This window comes from Lingula anatina, chromosome 3 (assembly GCF_051362555.1).
Source record: "Lingula anatina isolate TDL-2025a chromosome 3, LinAna3.0, whole genome shotgun sequence".
NCBI classification, from domain to species: domain Eukaryota; kingdom Metazoa; phylum Brachiopoda; class Lingulata; order Lingulida; family Lingulidae; genus Lingula; species Lingula anatina.
The window spans coordinates 11,409,246-11,429,688 of NC_141769.1; the positions used below are offsets into that span (position 1 = coordinate 11,409,246).

The following is a 20,443-nucleotide window of genomic DNA, read 5'->3' on the forward strand; positions in this document are numbered from 1 at the left end:
GTATAATTCTTATTGGTTAGCTTAAATATAAATGTGCATTTCAGTTTGGTTCAAGGATTTGGGCAAATTGTACTGTCAAGAATATACGCCGTACACAAATATTATTTTATAAATTTTTTGACGTTTATTGACCATGAAATGACATGTTCCTTGCGAAGGAATAGTCTTACTTAAAATCATGTCAAATAGACCGAATTTCTAATACACTGAAACTCAATAAAATGTTTTATGTGTTTTAAACTTCTAGCAACGTATGTAGTAATTTGTACAGATATTGACTACGATCAGCATTTTTATTGTAGTTCACTTCATCTGGATGGATCTGTCATAGTTAAGTGTGAAATGATCAAATAATCACGAGCTTAAAATTCGCGAGCTGATCTGAGCTACAGGTACTATTTCGAGTCACGTTTTACTTTATACTTTTTACACCTTAAGATCAATTCTCAATACGAATACAACTGGTATAACTCTCTTAGCCTGAGTGGTTTTACATACTTTTAAACTCATTTGTGCTCCATCACTACTTCATGCGTCCAAGGAGTAAAAGGCATCTTCAATTGCTGTTTTCTATGTGTAAAAGGCATCTTCAATTGCTGTTTTGTATGTAATTCGTTCACTGGACCACTTCACTGCCTAATGCATTGTCACCACGTGCATAGCGCATCGCACTTCTGTTAATCTAACAGTGGTATCCGCAACAAGTTTTTTTTTTTTTATGCAACATGGAAGTCAGCTTCAGATTTCTGTAAGGCTAAACCTGGATGAGATGTTAATGATTTGCCAATTTCGTACATGGCGGCAAGAAATGCAACATACTTAGTCGGTGTCACCGTAACGGCTGCCTTTATCACTTCTAAACAATTTAAAATATTCTAAATATTTTATGAACTGTAGTGAAAATAACACCACAGCCAGAAAAATTTGACATCTTATGTGACAATCTCCTTTTTAACAGGTTTTAAAACTGACCAATCAGAGGCCTAGTTATGAGTAATAATGAAAGACAGTAAACTACATGCATACTATTCATAATAGGGCACTGTAACTGACCAATCAAAGGCTAAGGGCGCATTCCCATAGATTTTAGATCGATCTATCCCCGTGGGGAGTCTCACTAGATTACTGTCAGATAATCCGGCTTAAATGTCCGTCCCGCCTACTACAAGCTGTAAGGGGGTAATTAACTTTCGTGCCCGCTCGGCTGACAGCTATTTAGCGTGAACCCCCAGGGAGTTAGGTCGATCTAGTTGGATCGATTTAATCTCTGGGAATGGGGTCTAAGAATTTTACGAAGGGTATAATAATTCAAATTTTGTCTTTCTCAATATAACTGTTTTACATAGGGTGTCATAAGCTGAGGTAGGCGAGGCACTTGAACTCCCAATGTGAAAGACCCAAGTGAAGAGGTCTCGATCCACTTCACTATGTTGCAATTTGGTCACTTTTCATATTTTCAAGTTCCACTTCGTCAGCGTCTCTTTCATCTTTTTGCGCTTGATTTTTCAAACTGGAAAGATAAAACAACAAAAAGAGCGTAAATTTCATACAGAAAGGAGCCAAAGTACCCACATTTCAAATATTGAATTGTTATGAAGTCCGATAGACAATAGGAGACTTTAAGGAAATACAGTGATAATTACAAATGGATATATATTAATTTTACAGAAATGTTAAGGAATTGCGTTTTGGGAACCTAAGACTACATGTAACAATACAATCGGAAACACACTTCTTGACGTTTTTAACGTATAATATGCATGTATACAGCTGTGGAACAGGTTAATATTAAGTACAGGAAAACTTTAATATATAATAAACCATTCAATAATTAAAAGGCAAGTTACAATGGCAAATAACTTGAAACTGTTAATATATATATATTCTTTAAAATCAATAGACATTGCACGTCGGTCATAAGCACTAGTTTATTTTTTAAAATAGCCACCAGGTAAAGGGAAGCGGGGCAAGAATAGATAAACTGCTTTCGTAGTTCTAATTTGAATGACAATAAAATCACTACCTCCTGCCATTGAGTTCTATGTCCCATGCCTCTAAGGTCTGTAACAGTGGCTTTCCTCGGGTCTCCGGGAGGAAAAAAGACACAAATCCTCCAGTTATGGCCAAGGAACCAAGTATGATGAAGGGCAGTGGCTGATATATAGTTTTGAGAAATAAAATTTGTGAGGCCAGAACACCTCCCATTCTGCCAAAGGAAACACAGAAACTAAGGCCAGTGTGCCTGAAAATAGAAGATTAATTCCATCAACACGAATTGGACCCAAAAAGGATTTTAAATTTTTACCAGCAAAGAAGATTAAAAGATTATTTCCATCAACACAAATTTGACCCAAAAAGGATTTTAAAAGTACATGAAGCTTAAACCAAAATAATTCGGTCGGACACCAGAAGTATGTTATAAGTACAACACGAGGAAAGAAAAGCGACAGAGAGATTAAAATAATTAAACACCACTTACTCTAATCTCGCAATGTCGTTTCAGTTAACAGTAAGCATGTTGATTAGTGGATTTATAAAATCTCAAATGCCAAACAATAGTGGGATACCTTATAACAGTGGGATAAACTTCAGACACGACGAGGTCATTGAGTGCACCAGCTGCGCAGATCAGCATTTTGCCCGCCACTGCTGATACAATGACTAACCACTGGAAATCTAAAACGAACATCATGATTCGGGTTAATTTTCTACTTGATCATTTTTCGAATTTCAAAATGATCAGCTAGAAAATTCTTAATTTAATATCGTGGTTTTGAGATCTTTGATACTTCACATACGCATATTCATACGCAATATGACACAGAAAATGATATGTTACTTGGATTCGTATGAGAATAAAACATTATCCTAACATAACAAAATCAATTTAGGTCAAATAACTTTGATATGTGGAGGAAATAATGTGTTTTCCCTTTCTGAAAAAGCACTGATGAGTTTTAAGTACATACACACACTGGACAATAGAAGTGTCACCCCTACTGAAGCAATACTTTGGGGGGAGATAAGTGGCTATGGAATGATATGCTACTGGTATCAATTTATTAACATCAAATGTCACAAAAAAACCCAACAATACATTTCCATGGTACAGCGGTTTTATACTCATTTGTCACATTATAAGTAGACCAGGCACTATAATTACTCAAGATTTACCTACTTTGATTACTCTGATTCAGGGGGTGACACTTCTATTGTACATGTACATGTTACCAACCTTTGGGTATCAAACCAGACGCTATGCAGGCTAAACCACCAAAGAATAAAGTAGAGACCAGTAGTTTTCGTCGTCCTGTTTTATCAAGAATGATCGAAGAAAGTACTACAATTGGCAAATCTGCGGCGCCCAATAAGGCGAAGTTCAGGTAAATATTGCCTCCCAATCCCTGAGCATTTAAAGCAAGTCCGTAGTAGGCCACAGCGAATGAAAGTCTAAAACGTAATCGTGCCTTATTTGTTAAAATGTAAACACATTGTAAGATATACACTATACATATGCACGTTTCAACCCTCCATTGTGTATCAACACGCTAACATCACATTCAAAGCATTTTACATCTTAAAATTTTGACAAAACATTTTGTGAACCCTTGTGGCTAGAAGTGAACATAAGCACCGTAGAGCGGTTCAAAATATTCTACATATTGACGAAGAAAAATTATCAAAGGTAATATAATACTATTATATACAAAATATTAATGTAATACTGCTCAGCCAAAAATAAACGTCAGTTACGATAATTCAATACAATTAATATATATATATATTTTTTTCCTTTTTTAAAAAAGATATCCATTCTGTTTCTGTCAGACTAATAAACATCGCAGAAAAAGCGGACATTATGTCCATAAAAATTTCTTACCTGCAAAACGCAAGCTTAAAAGTCAGAACAGTTCTCTTCCAGGTCCTGAACAGATCCAGCTGAGAGTGTGTTTTTGTTTGTTTTTCCTCATCTCCCTCTTTTAAAAGCCGTTCCCATGTATCTTCTTCTAATTTAACCTTGTTTACTCGTGCTGCTTTAGTGATTATTCTTTTAGCCTCTTTGTGTCTTCCTCGTGATAGCAACCATCTCACCGACTCGTTGAAAATACTGGTGTGCAAAAAAAAAATAAATAAATAAATAAATAATAATAATAAATAAATAAATAAATAAAAATAAATAAATTGGTAATAGCAATAAAATAAAATGCACTTTACCTTCACTGCGGGAATTGGATTTTTCCGTTTTAATTATGCATTAAGATAATAATATAAGTCTAACTAAATTTATTGCCAAAGTACTGATATAAATGTCCCAACCAAGCCATACTTACAAATAAAAGAATATAATAATAACAGCGGGTGAGCAAGCTACCAAAGCCAGATAGCGCCAATTTCTGAGGAAATATGCCTCAAGTGCCAGAAGCGTGTGTCCTAAGCCAAAGGATATTGCCATGCCCATTCCTATTAATTTTCTGTACTTTGTTCCCACCAGTTCCATACCTAGTGGTGCGAAAGGGACGTCATCATTCGCACATAATCCACTTTAAAATTCATATGCAGTTTGTCAATTGATTTTCACCTTGAAATAGCAATGCATTTTAAAACATATTAATTTTTGGTCATCATGGACAACATAGGCCCGGGTACTCTAGTGAGTTATACGGCCTGCACTTTAGTAAGAGAAAGGAGGTCTGTTTGCTCAAAGATGTGTCACAGTTTAGAAAACGAAATAACTGCCTTTACTCACCCATTGTATAAAGTGATATGTACATGCTGGAATCACTGGCACCTTGAATAACATAGAGGATACAGAAAACCGCCATATTAGGAGAAAACGCTAACCCAATACCAGAGGCTGTCAATACTACAACACTTCCCAAGAAAATAGGCCTACGTCCAAACCTGAAAAACTGTGTAGTTTATTTCTCGTGGCAAAACTTCCGCTCAAACACAGGGTAGTTTAGACCGGAAATCTAACTTAATGCGCCATAGGCACCACATCGTGTAATACGGTAAACAGGGAAATAGTAACCTAATGCAAGAACCCAACTGTATTGGAGTAAGGTTATCACAGAATGACATATTTTGTTTAAGAGATATTCAAAGGTGTGAATGCAGCGCTAGATTTTATTGACCATATTATAAAATTATACGTGGCGTGGTTGATAAAATATCAATGCATTAAAAAATTGAACTAAACGTGTTTTTTACAGAAAGTTATTGCAAACACTTCTTTGGCGTTTATTTACGAAAGGATATATGATCTAAAAATCCGATCATGCGACACATGTACAGAAAACTCAACTTCAGGAATTATTGATCATCATTTCAAGTGACAAAGAAGTGCAAAATGCCCACCCCAGTTAAAAAGCTGTTCTTCAAATATGTGCTTTCTTAGCAGTTGAAGAAATGTCCATTTAGAATTACATGTACAATGTATTAAGTTACCTGTCTGAGAGAATCCCTGACACCAAAATTGCCACCAGTTTACCACCAAAGAAAACGGAACTGCACGTGCTCAGCTGCCACGCGTTGTCGCACGTGAGGTCAAACTGAAAATATCACGTGGAACAAATGGGTATAAGACAATAAATGAACTGAAACCTTTTAGGGAGAATAATTTAACAGCAGGAAACTTCTAATTTACTGTGACATGACAGTCAATGTAGAACGCGCGTTTTAATTACATTCGGTATATCGATCGAATGACTGTAATTATCTTGCTTATTGCGTTATAAACAAGATTGTTTGGTGACGTTTCTCCAGTTATTGCTAATGTTCGAGATGAAAATGAAAAAGGGGCATTTAATAATTTCTTAATTGAAATGAATAAACAGGTGTGACAACGTCACGGTGCACTTTGAATAGGCAAACGTTATGTCGCTGTGGCCATATATATCTACCTCGGAAACAATGGTGGCCTGATACTCGTCCGTACTGTAGTATCTGCCAACAGGACATGGGTACGTCTCCTGTGATTTCCAAACAGTGCTATTCCACAGACTATCCGAGGAGGTTGTCAAATTCACCGTCTGCGCATACTCAACATCACTCTCTAAAGAGGTAGTCATAAGACGCTGCAATAATCCGAAAGTGGAAGCATTTGCTGCAGTTATATTTTGAAACACGGGAATAGAGCCGTTGGTTAACGTTATATCCATGCGGTATAATGCACAGCCATTTCGCTTGCCGTATTTCGTATAAGGCACGTTCATGTCTAGAAGTTGCTCTTTTGACACATTCCCATACGTTCTTGATACATACTCTAAACGTTCCTGGGGTATTTTACAATGATGAAAGGGCTCTGCGCCGTAGAAGACCACCCCCAGTGTAGATATCACAGAGTAAAAAGCGACGACGCATATTAGAGCACATCTTTGCTTTTGATAGATTCCGAATTCTCCCAAAATCTTCAAGAAATCGTCGAAGTTCATCTTCGTTGAAGCACAGTCGCGCGCGCCTTTGAATAAGGACTGTGAAAAATCCCAGTTTGAAAATGTACCAAATCAACTACAACCAGGCGCAGAGATTGTGATCCCAGTTGAACTCGTTAGGCCTGAGGGTATTCAAGTCTAAACCTTCACCTTGATTTATATCACAGTGGGAACCTCCTGGAGACAAAGAAATGTCACAGTAATTGAATATCGATTTTTTTTGTATGGCTCTCTAAGGACTACACATAGATATGAGTCCTAATGAGCTTTTGTTACTGCCTTGTTTCTTTAATATGATGCCAGGTGGTAGATATTTTGATAAAAAATATTTAAATAAGGTGTCAGCGTAGGAAAGAATATCGAAATCCTTAAAAAAATTATCCAAGTGAAAATATTATCAGTACACTCGCACTTTTATGCGCTTGAACTTCGTAACAAAACATATTTGTTTCTTACTATATTTTAATATATTTAAATATAATTAAAATTACAACAAAGAACAACAAACCTCCCAGGTAGATACTACACTGTACCTCTACAGTACCCGGTTTATGAACAGCAACATCTGATTGCTTCGCACTGCAGTCTGGATCATCTTGAACTGTCACCCACGTCGGATTTGCATACGTACATGTACATGACGGCGCGTCACACAGATTCTGTAATGTAAATCACGTGACATCTGAAGAAAAAACTGACAGTAAGAGCAGGGGGCCTGTTTTACATTAGGTCTTAAGTCTGTTCTGGGGTTAAGACCTCATCTTACATGTATAAAAACTAAGCGAAATGGGTTCCGCCTCACAAAGAGTCTGAAATTAAAGCCCGCTCACCTCGCTTTTTACGGCCTTTTAACTAAGCTCCTTATTAGCAAATCGGTTTTTATTCTCAGCAGCAATACATGTTACAATGTAGTAGATTCTTTAATTAATAGTTTTATCATGACAGGGGCGGATTTAGGTCGTCTTCTTGGTCTTCCGGAAGACGGTCAGATTTTGAAGTTTACATTGACGGGTATCTATTTTTTTCTGTCGGAAGACGGTCAAAAATGGAGGATGGATCAACAAAGATAATTTGGAAGACTGTCAGAAAATATCTCTGGATCCGCCCCTGCATGATAACTATTTTTTGTGAAACAGACACTGGGTGCCAAGTTAAGTTACATGTACATGTACCTGCTTTATGACCGCACTGTACAACCTTAGTGTAATCCATGCGAGTTTGTCAATTTAAAGGGTGATATACAGCCGTCAATACCTCTGCAACGGAGAAATGAACGAGAACGTATAACGCCAAGCAAGTCCACTTACATCTATGCATCAACAACAGCAAAACCACATAGCCAAACGTACTGCTTGTCTTAAAGACAATTTTGTGAAAGGAGGCATCTAAAACCTCGGCCTTAAAGACAAGTATCCGCTTGATTGATCGAGTTAATGACCTAAAAAAAGAAATAAGGTTACTGAGGTAAGATTTTCACTGTGATACGGCTAGTTTGACCTTTACGACACCTTGTTTTTTAGTCATCTCGGCAATAATTCTGGGTCATCTGCGATAACATGAACGCAAACATTCTCAATTCCGATCAAGTGTACTGTTTCCTGTGCTTTTTTTCTACAGCGCGACAGCCAAGAATCGTGTCCTGAATTAGCCTGAGAGATATCCGTGAATTTCAAGTGAAAAATCAGTCTAAAAAACAACAATAATAACATTAATTAATTAAAACGCAACAAAGGAAAAAAACAGTGGACATTTTGCAGCTTGCCGATCACAAAAAAAAGAGCTAGACGTTCATTAAGACATCAGGAAACTGCCACCCCAAATAGGTGTTTCAGTATATTGAGTCTTAACATACACGTAGATTACCTTTGATCAAGGCTTTAGACCATTTTTTTTAAATCATATGTTAGTGTAACTACGTTTTACCAAGGAGTTATAACTCCTTGGTTTTACTTGGTGCTTAGTATATACCTACTCTGCATGTGCCACGGCAGGCCTACTGTACCTCAAATCATGGACAAAATAATTTTGTCCATGCTCAAATTACATCATAAACAGCAGGTGGGGTTAGTCTCATCGGGCAAGCTACAGCCTCCCCTTGCGTTCCCGTCTAAACTTACGCAATAGCAAAACTAACATACCAGTACACCCAACATAGAAACAGAAATTCAAATCCAGAAAACTGTAAGTTTAATGACGTTAGTTTGTCTTTTTCTCTTGTGAAAATGAAAGCATTAGTTTATTCAGAAAGCATGCGTGCGTAAGTGTTATCACATCCTGTAAATGAAAACTGGACGAAATATTTCATTTAACGACATGCCACACGTGATGACGGCCCATACTTACTCTTACGTCTTGTGGTACGTTTAGATATACTAAAATAATGATGCTTAGGTCTAAATGATGTCAATGTGCTTCCATATGAAGTTAGCCATAGATAGTGGAAACACGCAATAAACCTGTACTCCGCTGGGTTGACTATTTCGACAATACAGTCTTAAAAAGGTAGGCCGTTTATTGTCCCACAACCGCGTTTTTTTACTCAGATTCGTGGTACTACTTGGATAATATCCTCGTTCGGTGCTTCAGTTTTAACCTAGATCAGTTCTATTCTAAATCTCTGTTTGAACGCCTCTCAAAACAGCGAGACTGTATATAGATGAAATGTACACAAGGCAGATGTTAATATCCTGTACATCGACCTATTTAAGCTGTTATGCAAAAGCACGGTAATCGTGCAGTGGCTGAATAACAGAATAACAGTCGCGCATAGAGCAGAGAACGTGTCAGGTGTACGCATTACAGGACACAGGTTGGTTTTCTGCACATGTTCAATGTGAACAGTTTGTTTGTTTGGTCTAATTTATATGGTTTATTTAATATCAGCAGTGCATATGCGTCGTTGCTTCAGTTAGTTGGAATTATATAACGGAATGAATGCGGGTCTTGTTTACGTTCAGCGAGTTAAGCCCGTGTTAAATTTGTGCTATTTGGAGTTTTCTAGTTTTTGAAGAGGAACTAACAGAGAAAGTTGCTCTGATAAGCATGCCCTGTTCTTGATCCGAGACTAAATGTAACAAGGACATGTTTACTTACATTAAATCATTCATTTACTTGCCATGTAATGGAATTCAAACACGAGTTACGAAGTACAGGTATTTCATTTCATAGCTCCCACGATATCATAATCTAGCTGATATGCATTTCGACGAGTTTCTAAAGATCCTTGGACAATTTGGGACCTACCAGAAGCAGAGGTATACCCTCATCTGCCTTGTAGCCTTGTACTCGGTAGTCTCAATGTTTGGAATTGTATTCTACGGTGTAGTACCTCAGCATCACTGCAAGATTCCCCAGCACCACGTGGAACATGTAAACAGCACAATCGGCACCGTGACGTCAGAAACCCTGCTTCGTATCACTGTACCGCACAATGAAGATGGCAAACCCAGCAGCTGTAGCCTATATTCTTTAAATGACTTGTTTTTGAATAGCACAGGTTTTGAAAATGATGTCGTGCCATTCAATAAAACAGCTTTTGTTCAATACCATATATCTGCCGCAAACGTTGCGTACAAACTTAATCAAACACCTGATGATGTGAATCGTTATCGTTGGTCAAACAAATCCGTTCAAACAACGGAATCAAGGGATGGTGGTGAAATTCTTCAAAGTGACAGAAGAAGAAACCAACCCTGCCCAGAAGGACGAGTGTACAGCACAGACGTCTACCAGTCCACAATAGTATCAGAGGTATGTATAAAGAGACAGAAACACCAAATCCACCTACCTTTAAGTTAAAGGTAACAGTTCTTCACTTGGACAGACTCACATTTCTGCATGAAAACCCCAGTATTAGATCAGTAAACATATGAGGGTCATTATAAAGATGCGTTTTGCAGGGGAAAAACCAGTCATCGTGAAAAATTGGACATACAGTGCACGTAAAAAAATTCCCGTCTTCACTACAAAAGTGATTCAAAAACGACAAACAGAATAAAGAAAGGGTTTATAGTCCGTTATTGTGTCTACGGAATTGGGTGAGTGATGACGTTTTCAGAAACATCTTTTTTTGCTAGCTACTTCCTCTTTTCAGTTCGATTTGAGCTGTGAGAATAAATGGCAGCTAAGAACAACAACCTCTGTATTCTTTGCTGGGAAACTGGCTGCAACGTTACTGTCTGGGATGGCGGCTGACAGGTGAGTATGTATCTCGCTGCAGTACCGTCGCTTAAAATTTCTGAAGTCATGCTTACCTATGACCGGTAAAGGCTGCGACTGGTTCATGCTGTACATAATATCATACAGTTTGAGCGATAGACAACTAAATAACCTGGGTATCACGTAAGACAGCCACAGAGCCCCCGCGCTCATCCTGATTTATTTTGATTAGTACATAAGAGCTTGTGAAAGAAAAAACTCTTCATTTCCAGTAGCGTAATTCTTTTGTGTCACGTTCCAGGTTTGGCAGGCGTCCGGTGTTCTTAGTGGGAATGATTCTGCTAGCATTGTCAGGTGTGGCACTAGCGTTCTCCCCTAACATGATCGTCTTTACGGTGCTGTATGTGATACAAGGAGCCAGCGATGCCTGTGTATTCCAGTCCATCTACACTCTTGGTAAACGACGTTTTTTTCACTTTGCCTTTACTTTTATTTTAGGACTTGTAATTACATTTGAACGATATAAGATGGGCACAGTTTTCAGGGCCGTAGCCTGAGCAAAATGTCAGGGGGGCAGTAAGCGGACACGAGGGGGCGAAGCTCCCGAGGGGGGAGGGTGTGGTCGGGGGTGTCCCCCTCCCACGGTGTGGAAATTTTTGAAAAAATTGTATGTATAATACTGCATTCTGGTGCATTTTAACTGTTATTTACTGCTCAATCGGAAGTCAGAAATTGTGGGTTCATTTTGCCATAAGTACAGTCATAAGTACAGCCCCGGAGGCTACGGCCCTGGTTTTGTATGAAGAAAATATACATGTAGTCTACTTTTGGAGAAGGAATTTATACCAGGGAGAGTGGGCCAAAAAGCGCACTCTCACGTCCGCAGAAGCATGTTTTGTGCACATACTAGTACTGTCAAATTCACCAAACTGCAGCATTTAACCTCCGCCAAGGAGGTGCTAGTTTGCCTTTGTTGGTTTCATGCATGTTATCCTGAATCCGCCATCTTCACATCTGTTTTGATTTTTTCAGGTATGGAGTGGGTGGGCCCGAAGAAGAGACGAATTGCAGGGATGGGGATCAGCATCTGTTTTGGACTCGGTCATTCTTTTTTGGCATTGGAGGCGTACTTTCTCCGTAATTGGCGCCATCTAGCGCTGGTGGCAAGTGCTCCGGGAGTAATATTCATAGCATTCTGGTTGTACGTAACAGTTAACAGTGACAATATATAGCTATATTCTTTCAATCGATATTAAGGTAGCATGGAATAGGATAAGTTAAGATAAAAACTGGTTTTGAGAAAAAGAGCTAAGGGCAAAATCCACGGTTGGCTACAGCTTTTTTAAAAAACTTTTTTCATACAAACAATAAAACTTTATTTAACCCTCAGTTACAATACGTATTCAAGGTATTTTCATAGCTAGCACATGCATTTTCTTACCATTAGCGTATTGGAAACATAATCCAAATGCTAGTAACATGTACAGAAAAGACTTGTAAAAGTAGTTGTCATTTTCAGCTTCTTCGGGGAATCTGTACGCTGGCTTCTTGCACGTGGGCGTTATGAAGACGCTAAGGTTATCATAGCCAAAGTAGCCAAGACAAATAAAGTTGAATTGGAAGACAGTGTGTGGGAGAGTTTGTTCAAGGAGAAGAGCGAAGTGAAGCAGACGACACATACTTTTATTGATTTGTTTCGAACCTGGAGGAGAGCGGTCATGACAACTACCCTTGTTTTCGTTTGGTGAGAAATAAAACGTTGATGGTAAAATTTATATACTGTATATTCAATGTTGAACATTACAAAATGTGAGACATAAATACGCGTTCTTCTAAAAGATTGTTGACTTATCAGTAGCAAATGTGTGACAAAATATTAAATTTTATCTCTAAAAATTTCACCCAGGTTTCATTTATGTCAAACATCTATGTGGTGTTGGGAGCAAATGTCATGAGACGTCAGTGAACGTCGGTCAACAACAGCCCTTCACAAGATACATTTATATCTGACGATCGTAATCTTGCGTTAGACCTCGAGAGTTTCTATCAATGTACACCGCTGTTATTTGTTTATTTCAGGTTTAGCAGTAATATAGGTTACTCTGGCTTAGCGTTAAACGCCGAGGGGTTGGGTGCCAATGTATACCTTAATTTTGCTTTGCTTGGCGCCGCAGACGTTCCAGGGATGGTGCTGTCTATGTTTCTTCTAGACAAAATTGGAAGGAGGAAAATAATCTTTTTTTCTATGTGTGTTGGTGGAGTTGCTTGCGTATTGACCGGAGTTATACCTAAAGGTGAAACATTTTATTAATATATGCACGAGCTACATTTAGGAATGGAATAGTTTTATGAAATGGCAACACACAAAAGTCAACATTTTTTGTATGCATACGTGTTTTTAATTAATGATTATATAAGAATGCTTCACCCAGTTACTGATTACACGGAATCAAAAGATATAGATTAAACAAAAAAAAGTTACCCTATGAATACCCGAGTACGAGTAATTCATTGTGACCGACAGAGAAATAACAAATACCAGATCCTCCAACATGACAATATTCCTTTATGATAGAATCTTTGTACTTTTTAGATATGCATTGGTTGGTAGTCACATTGGCACTCATTGGTAAAATGATGATAGGAGGCGGGGGAGCTGTAATCTGCATGCTAGCGGCTGAGTCTTACCCAACAGTTATTAGGTCTGTCTGCCTCTCTGACAATGTGGCTCTCTGACAAAATTTATCCATTTCTTTCTCACAAGAAAATGGCGAATACTGCATATAAGCTTGTCGTTTGTACATTTTTTTTCTTATAGAGTATATAACAAAAGAGCTCTCTACGTTTTCTTAGAATTTCAGCTGGAAGTGTTTGCTTCACGCACAGTAAGGTAGACATACATATGTGTACTGATACAAATTATGTGCACTTTTCAAAGCTGTTGAAAATTATAGTATAATCCTGCATACAGATGAACCACGAATGATAATACACGTGTTCTTTTCAGAAACGTGAGCCTTAGCTTCGCCGCCTCGATGGCGCGTCTGGGAGGAGTTGTCGCACCTCAAATCTTGCTTCTAAGTCAATTCTTCAAGCCTCTTCCATCCGTCGTTTGGGGTTGTATGGCCATATCTGCCGGAGTGATGTCATTATTTTTGAGGGAGACATTAGGGAAGCCGCTGCCTCAAACAATGGAGGAACTGGACGTTATGCTTGCAGAAAGGAGGTAATATTTACACCGTTTTGCATTTTTATTATTGTCGTTTTAAATGTATGACAGTCTTTGCGCTGAATGGCATTCATTTACTTCGAATATTTTAGAATCAACACACCAAATACGATTTAATAAGCGAAATTTAAAATTAAAAAAAAAGAAACAAAAGAAAAGAAAAAACGGCTCTTAAAGAAGATAAAATATTTATTGATTTTCTAACGTTGTTAAAGCATGACGACAGGTGTCATTTTTATTAATAACAATAAACACGTTTTAAACTCAACAGCATGAAGTTCTGGAAAAAGGTACCACAAAGCGACGAAGCGGCAAAGGAGACAGAAATGCAAGCCATGGATGCCTGATGTCCAGTGTAATTTTAATCTCTTCAAATTGTTATATCGACTTCACTCAAATTTGTTCTATATAATTTTATACAAGCAAGCCGCAAATTTTAATTTTAATTTGACTTAAAAGTTAGGATTAAATTTTGTTCTCATGGGTTTTTGCTACTCGCACATAGAAGGTGCTGAAGGCGCAAGTACTCGTTTGTAACGCTCAATGCTAACAGACAAGCACAGTACACATGGGTTGTCTTAATATAGTCGTGTCTTCCCTTGACACGTCTCCCACTTCAAAACATCGTGACATCGCCAGAGACTGGGCAGATAAACCAGTATTACATTAGTCCATTTTTGATAACGTTATGAAGAGGGTATTTCCCCTGGCCACATCCGGCACCACTGAAGTCATCCAAGGCGTAATCCCACGTGAAGGCGCCAGCATAACCTTGGGCTTTTATCCATTCCACCTAAAACGGAGCGCTTTTATCTATATGTGTCTAACGATGGAAAAGCGACTAGTTTAACACTAATCATCACATTTAAATGTGTGCAAGAATTACTGGCGTTTTTCTCACCACTGATTGACAGCGCTCTACCACTAGTTCTCGTCCTTCGAAATATGAAATGTGCTTTTTTTCATTTTCAATGTTTTTTTTGTTTTTTTTTTTGCATCAAGGTTATTTATTCAAATGGTGTTGTTGGCCTTTACTTTGTTACATTTAACTTCTTATCCTTATCCTCACAAACAAAAAATAAATAACAAGACATTCCGCAACCAAGACAAAGATTTTTACGTGAATAAAGATATTTTTTTAAAATCCTACCTTGGTTTTCAAACTTATCTGATTGTCAAAACTAATCCACTCCATTCCTCCATATTGAGCCTTTCCATAAGCGTATGGCACCTTGGCTGTATCGTCCATGACATACTTATAGCCTTGCTTTAAGAGGCTGCAAATCTAAAGACAAAAATTTTAAGTGTCAGATCCAGGATTATTTTTAGGGGGACCCGACAGGCCTCGGATGCAAAGCTGACCCTCCCCCCTCCCCCTTTGGCGGTGCCAATTGGTCCGGTTTTTATGAGGGGAGTATTGGTGTGATTTTTTGTCAGAAATCGAAGGGGCGTCAGGGCCCCCTGACACCCGCCCTACATCCGCCACAGAGTGTCTTGAGTTTATAGCAATCTTGTCACAGAGAAAGCTTTTATCCCAATTAATCGTTCCGTAATCTCTACCAATTTGTATGATTTACAGTTTTTGACATTTTTTTAGAGGTAGTTGTAGAATATTTTCACATATTTAGTGTTTTCACATGTCAAGCTAATGTTTAAAACGTGAAAGGTGAATCAGTAATATAAGCCTTGCGTCTAATAACTTTCATATAAGTAATACCTCGTAGTAAGCGAGGAATCCGGCTTGTCTTGTAAACGTTCCTGCTGGTCCTGCCCCCTTGTCAGGAGCACCGATGCCGCAGTCTTTGTCATCGACTAAGGTAAAAGTGTGCCCATATGTTGGAAGTCCTACAATTAGTTTATTTTTTGGCGATCCATTTTTCTCCCAATACTTCATAACCCACTCCTGAAATAAGGTAAAAGAGACGTTTCAAAATGTGTTATTTAAAATGCAAGTACAGAACATGTACCTTCAAGTTAAGGGTCTTCATATGTAAGTTTCTTAACTTACATATATAAGTGTGGTCTTTTAAGATTTTAAAATAAATGATAGACACGGTATCAGGACAATTCCCCCCCCCCCGGACAATTCCCCCCCGGACAATTCCCCCCGGAAGATTCCCCCCCACCCCCGAAGAATATATATATTTATATACAAAAATATAAAGTAAAGAATACAAAGTTCAAAGTTCTTTTCATCCATTTTCTGAATATTTCTTTGTGTGATGATGCAAATCAAGGATAGATAATATTAATTTTATTAAAAATTTATTTTCTTGGAGTACAAGTACATTAAATTTTCGAGATAGAAGTACAGAACATTTTATTAAAAATCTGATCAAAGAATATATATCTCCAGGTAAAGGAGGGGTAAACAGTTGATCTCACTCATCCAGGTAGCCCTTTGATGAATTAACTGTTACTTTTAATTGCTTTATTTCTCTCCCCCCCCCCCCCCTTGATTCAGTAAGTCTTGAATAAAGGTGCATCTCTAGGGAGAGGTGGGGTAAACAGATTTTCTCGCTTATCCAGGTATCCCTGTGACGATTTGTCACTTTTAATTGCTTGACCACCACCCACCACACTAAAATATTTATAAAATATCTTTTACCTGTTCATCTGTTTACCCCACTTTTACCTGAAGGATAGGTGGTTATACTTCGATTAGATACTTAATAAATCTTCCTGTACTTGTACTCAACGAAACGGGAATTTGTTATAAAATAATTTGTTTCATGATGATGTTATATTATCACACTAAAAATGTTAATAAAATAGATGAAATGTTTAAAACTTTACACTTTCTACTTTATATTTGTATATTAATATATATTTCTTGGGGGGGAATCGTCCGGGGGGGAATTGTCCGGGGGGAATTGTCCGGGGGGGAATTGTCCTAGAATCGATAGACACGCATCCTTATAAATTCAAGCCAACGAGTACCAATACAACATGCACGTGCAAATAATGATACCAGAAAAGCATAAGAGTCATGTCTTGTGCATCCTGAGATTTGAAGACTCTTGGGAAACCCTCCTCTCGGCATTAGTCAAGGCGGTGTTAAAGGATAAATCCCAATAAGTCGTGGTAATGATGAAGGTTTTTTCCACCTCTATGCAATATCAACTTACCACGTTAAGCTGGGTATCGGGCCCCTTGGCTCCTTTAAATGGATACAGAGGACTGTTCAGCCCGGTCACATTGGCCCATGGACCCATCAGGTCGTATGACATGACCAGGACGTAGTCTAACGTTCTGAAACATGGTATTAATGCATGTTCAAGGGATCTTGGCAAAGATCAAGCTAGCGGTGTAATTTTGCCATTGCCTGATATCTCTCAATTGTATATCGGTATCTCCTCCCAATTGTAGTGTTTTCATGACATATACTTTTATTTAAGGATTGGAAAATGAAAATATTACAAAGAAAATCGAAATTCTAATGAAATACGACTTACTTTGAAATCTTTGGAACATCGTATGCGTATTTGATGTACTTTAAACCTGCGGCAACTGCTGAAGTTAGCAATAATTTTGTTTTGTTAGAATTCTTTGCTTCCTCTGTATAAGCCGCTTGCAATTCCTGAAACAACGTTAATGACATATCTTGACTTACTTGATATTATTTAAAGTCCCATGTTACGCAGGAATGTATGGTAGACTTTTTTTATCTAATGTTGACCGTTTCCTTGATTTAGTTAAAACGAGGTTTCCCGTTAATAAATGTAAATCAATTTGGATAATTATATAGTTTTTTTTTTAGCCCATAAAGAACATTTGCTGGAACGAAGGATTGATCGCGTATTATCTTTTACCTGCAGAAGTTCAGTAAATGTATTTATATCCGATGGCTTTCCTCCTCTGCTTCCTGGGTATTCCCAATCTAGCAGAAGACCATCAAAAGTTCTGTTCCTCAAAAACTGGATTGACGTCATGACGAACTCTCGCCTGCTTTCCTTAGTTGCCGCCATTTGACTGAATGGCTCAGATTTCATGTTCCAGCCACCCACAGCAAGAAGTGTTTTAAAATTAGGGTTAATCTTCTTAAGGTCATTGAAACGTTCATACCTAGCAAAATATGTTTAAATGCACAACTTATGTTATAATTTTAAACGCTACGGTCCTGATAAATTGTTAGAAAATAACTAAGTTAAAAAGGAAAATTAATAAACCAAGGCGGTTGTTTGTTTCTTAATGACACGATTTTTCGAAAATTTGGAAAAAAACAAAATCAACAGCATGTGGTTCAAGTTGAAAGTAAATTGCCGAAAGTAAATTGTTACGCAATTAATAAAATTTATCCATTAGATCTCCCTCTGAAAGTTATCAAATATCTCACGTGATCCACTTACAGTCCTTTTTTCCAAGGCGTGGAGTCATCGTCCCACTCATAGGGGGCCAGTTGGTTTCCGTTCAGCTTGGCGAAAGCGTAAACGCCGTGCGTGCACAAGTGGGGGTCCACCTGTTCCGGAAAGAACTTCCCCATGCCTTGGCGATACTGGGCCCAGTTGGTGAAGAAGCAAAATAATGACTTGGATGTGGGGGTTGATACTTGAACTGCAATGATATAATTAAAGACTGATCATTTTGTACAAGGAAGTGCTAAATGTAGAAAAAATGTATTTGTAATTTAAACCACATAAACGTTAGCTATTAATAGATGTGCACAATCACTTTCAACGCTGAATAGCTTGTTTTGTATACTTTTAAAAATATAAGTATGTTATTTAAATATTTTCATTATTTATTATTATCATTATTATTATTTTATTATCATTATTATTATTTCAACAGTTCTTCAACCTGTTGCAAGCTGAATCATATTGAAATAGCGATTACTATGCATCATTCATACTGATTAGATATTTTAGTGCCTACTTCCTGTTGCATGCATATTATCCCTTTCATTTTAATTTTCAAAAAACATTTTACATTTGGTCAAGTGGAAATAGTAATTGCAAAATGATGCTTTTAGATAATTAACAAAATCCAAATACCTTCGTTGTTTTCTGTCCCTCGTGTACATTCCAAGGTGACAGCAGTCGTAAGTAGCAGAATGCAAATACTCCTGTAAGTACTCATGGTGACGCCAGTGCCTCACAAGTCCACAACGGTGACACAAAATACTATGGAAAAATCAGTAAATGGTCCAGAATAATATGCGTGCAGCTTCACATACATACATACAGTGTATATGCTGCAATAATGGTAATCATATCCGATAACATAGTAAGTTGCGTGATTGATACTGTGATATGAGAGCATAGATAATCGAATAGTAAAAGTTATGTATGATTATCTGTAGTGTCTACAATGCTTTCATTATTCTATTATCAATGCTCTCGTATCACTGTATCGAGCAAGCAACTTGCACTATCGAATTTGTTGCTATTTGTAGTGCTCAATATAATCATTATTATCTATAAGGGTAGACCCCAATATACCGAGATCTCGAACTTGGAAAAAATGTCATCTACTACTTTGTGCGAATCTCTTGCTTTTGATCATGCATCACATGGTCCTGACTCCCAGTGTGTGTGTGTGTGTGTGTGTGTGTGTGGCTGTGTTTGTGTTTCTAAGACCACAGGTTGAGAAAAACGCTTTGAGCGCACGCCTGTTAAAGCCTACAATATATATAAGCAGATTTCAAGTAGCGCCTGTGGTACATATGGTATTCTAGACTCTTGATGAGGGGAAAGAATGAAAATTCTGATGGACTGGGAAAAGGAAAAAGACTAACAACACGAGATCAGGTACACGATGAGTTAATCCGTAGATACCGAACTTTTAATACAATATAGTGAAATATTAATCTGCAATAGACATCTGACATTTAAAGTACCAAAATATTAAGGATTGAGCATATATATATATATATATATATATATATATATATATATATATATATAGTACAAATTGAGTTAGATACCGTACCTTGATGAACCTACAGCATTCTGGTTTTGTCTTGTGTTTTGATGAACAGGAGCAGTCAGAAGTGCACAAGATATTCACAGCCTCATTTATCAGCAGTTGACTCACAAGACATCAATTTCCTCCATAAGTATGCGTTTACTATTACTGGCAATGATGCTAATAACTACACGGCGTTGAATTCTACTATTCACTTGCACGGTCACGGGAATAAAGATTAATCACGGTCACAGTGCTATGACTATTGTTTCCAATACACTGACCATACGCATATGCAGGTCAGACAGTATTAACTTGGTGTGGTCAGCCGCTTTCTCAACAGATGTCTATCGCAGCGTCTTAGTCTACTATATAAAAAGCGAAGAGTCATCAGATCTCCCAGGTGTTCATATCATATGTAAATTCATCAGGTCACACAGCAGGAGAAAAAAACCAGTCACATTCGTTCCCATTTCTTATCGTCATGCATCTGATAAATAATGACTTGTCTGTGTCTTTGTTTACTCCGATAGGCCTGTATTCATGATGCTTTCGGAACATTAAGATATTTTTATAAATGTGTGGTGTGAGTTGTACAGATAATACAGAGAAAAACTCCACTGCACATTAAATAGTGAGACAGCTGGTAAATTAGTTGTCTGTAAGCGTGTGTTAGACGTTTTAAATATACATCCAGGCCCAGAAAAGGCCCACT

At 37.7% G+C, this 20,443-nt stretch overlaps 3 protein-coding genes and 1 long non-coding RNA gene across 10 annotated transcripts; 1 reads left to right on the plus strand and 3 right to left on the minus strand.

Annotated features, from left to right (window-relative positions):
• Positions 1-823: 823 nt before the first annotated feature.
• LOC106162330 (organic cation transporter protein) lies at positions 824-7,036 on the minus strand. Of its 4 annotated transcripts, none has more exons than XM_087007434.1 (10): positions 6,979-7,036; positions 5,904-6,611; positions 5,449-5,552; positions 4,748-4,902; positions 4,332-4,500; positions 3,881-4,108; positions 3,236-3,450; positions 2,568-2,676; positions 2,024-2,242; positions 824-1,510 (listed from the first exon to the last, which is right to left on the minus strand). In XM_087007434.1, exons 2-10 carry the CDS (start codon positions 6,432-6,434, stop codon positions 1,426-1,428), a joined length of 1,815 nt encoding a protein of 604 aa, XP_086863560.1. In that variant the 5' UTR covers positions 6,435-6,611; positions 6,979-7,036; the 3' UTR covers positions 824-1,425. The 4 variants fall into 4 exon arrangements, with proteins under 4 accessions (XP_086863560.1, XP_086863558.1, XP_086863559.1 ...); XM_087007432.1 differs by having other exon boundaries at positions 6,968-7,036; XM_087007433.1 differs by having other exon boundaries at positions 6,943-7,015.
• LOC147762913 (uncharacterized) lies at positions 7,030-9,814 on the minus strand. Its single transcript, XR_015333313.1, has 3 exons — positions 9,678-9,814; positions 7,607-7,690; positions 7,030-7,093 (listed from the first exon to the last, which is right to left on the minus strand). It is a non-coding gene; the product is annotated as an uncharacterized LOC147762913 (long non-coding RNA).
• On the plus strand, positions 9,630-14,304 carry LOC106162327 (organic cation transporter protein). Its single transcript, XM_087007431.1, has 9 exons — positions 9,630-10,184; positions 10,528-10,631; positions 10,894-11,048; positions 11,625-11,793; positions 12,112-12,336; positions 12,672-12,886; positions 13,186-13,294; positions 13,600-13,818; positions 14,093-14,304. Exons 1-9 carry the CDS (start codon positions 9,630-9,632, stop codon positions 14,166-14,168), a joined length of 1,827 nt encoding a protein of 608 aa, XP_086863557.1. The 3' UTR covers positions 14,169-14,304.
• LOC106166221 (acidic mammalian chitinase) lies at positions 13,993-20,096 on the minus strand. Of its 4 annotated transcripts, none has more exons than XM_087007439.1 (9): positions 19,753-20,096; positions 18,816-18,860; positions 18,171-18,375; positions 17,634-17,886; positions 17,277-17,401; positions 16,950-17,073; positions 15,539-15,724; positions 14,972-15,106; positions 13,993-14,614 (listed from the first exon to the last, which is right to left on the minus strand). In XM_087007439.1, the coding sequence occupies exons 3-9, from the start codon at positions 18,302-18,304 to the stop codon at positions 14,483-14,485; spliced, it is 1,089 nt and encodes a 362-aa protein (XP_086863565.1). In that variant the 5' UTR covers positions 18,305-18,375; positions 18,816-18,860; positions 19,753-20,096; the 3' UTR covers positions 13,993-14,482. The 4 variants fall into 4 exon arrangements, with proteins under 4 accessions (XP_086863565.1, XP_086863563.1, XP_086863566.1 ...); XM_087007437.1 differs by having other exon boundaries at positions 18,816-18,944; XM_087007440.1 differs by having other exon boundaries at positions 19,748-20,096.
• Between the last annotated feature and the right edge of the window lie 347 nt (positions 20,097-20,443).

What these genes read in the sequence shown, in the direction of transcription:
- LOC106162330 (XM_087007434.1), bottom strand. Translation starts at nt 6,434, where the DNA reads ATGAACTTCGACGATTTCTTGAAGATTTTGGGAGAATTCGGAATCTAT. An exon ending in AGGCCACCATTGTTTCCGAG is followed by an intron (nt 5,553 to 5,903) that starts GTAGATATATAT and finishes TGATATTTTCAG; the next exon opens with TTTGACCTCACGTGCGACAA. An exon ending in CATATCACTTTATACAATGG is followed by an intron (nt 4,501 to 4,747) that starts GTGAGTAAAGGC and finishes TCGCACCACTAG; the next exon opens with GTATGGAACTGGTGGGAACA.
- LOC106162327 (XM_087007431.1), top strand. Translation starts at nt 9,630, where the DNA reads ATGCATTTCGACGAGTTTCTAAAGATCCTTGGACAATTTGGGACCTAC. An exon ending in ATATTCATAGCATTCTGGTT is followed by an intron (nt 11,794 to 12,111) that starts GTACGTAACAGT and finishes TGTCATTTTCAG; the next exon opens with CTTCTTCGGGGAATCTGTAC. An exon ending in GTTATGCTTGCAGAAAGGAG is followed by an intron (nt 13,819 to 14,092) that starts GTAATATTTACA and finishes TAAACTCAACAG; the next exon opens with CATGAAGTTCTGGAAAAAGG.
- LOC106166221 (XM_087007437.1), bottom strand. Translation starts at nt 18,900, where the DNA reads ATGAGTACTTACAGGAGTATTTGCATTCTGCTACTTACGACTGCTGTC. An exon ending in CATTTACTGAACTTCTGCAG is followed by an intron (nt 17,402 to 17,633) that starts GTAAAAGATAAT and finishes ACGTTGTTTCAG; the next exon opens with GAATTGCAAGCGGCTTATAC. An exon ending in AGATAAGTTTGAAAACCAAG is followed by an intron (nt 14,615 to 14,971) that starts GTAGGATTTTAA and finishes GCTCCGTTTTAG; the next exon opens with GTGGAATGGATAAAAGCCCA.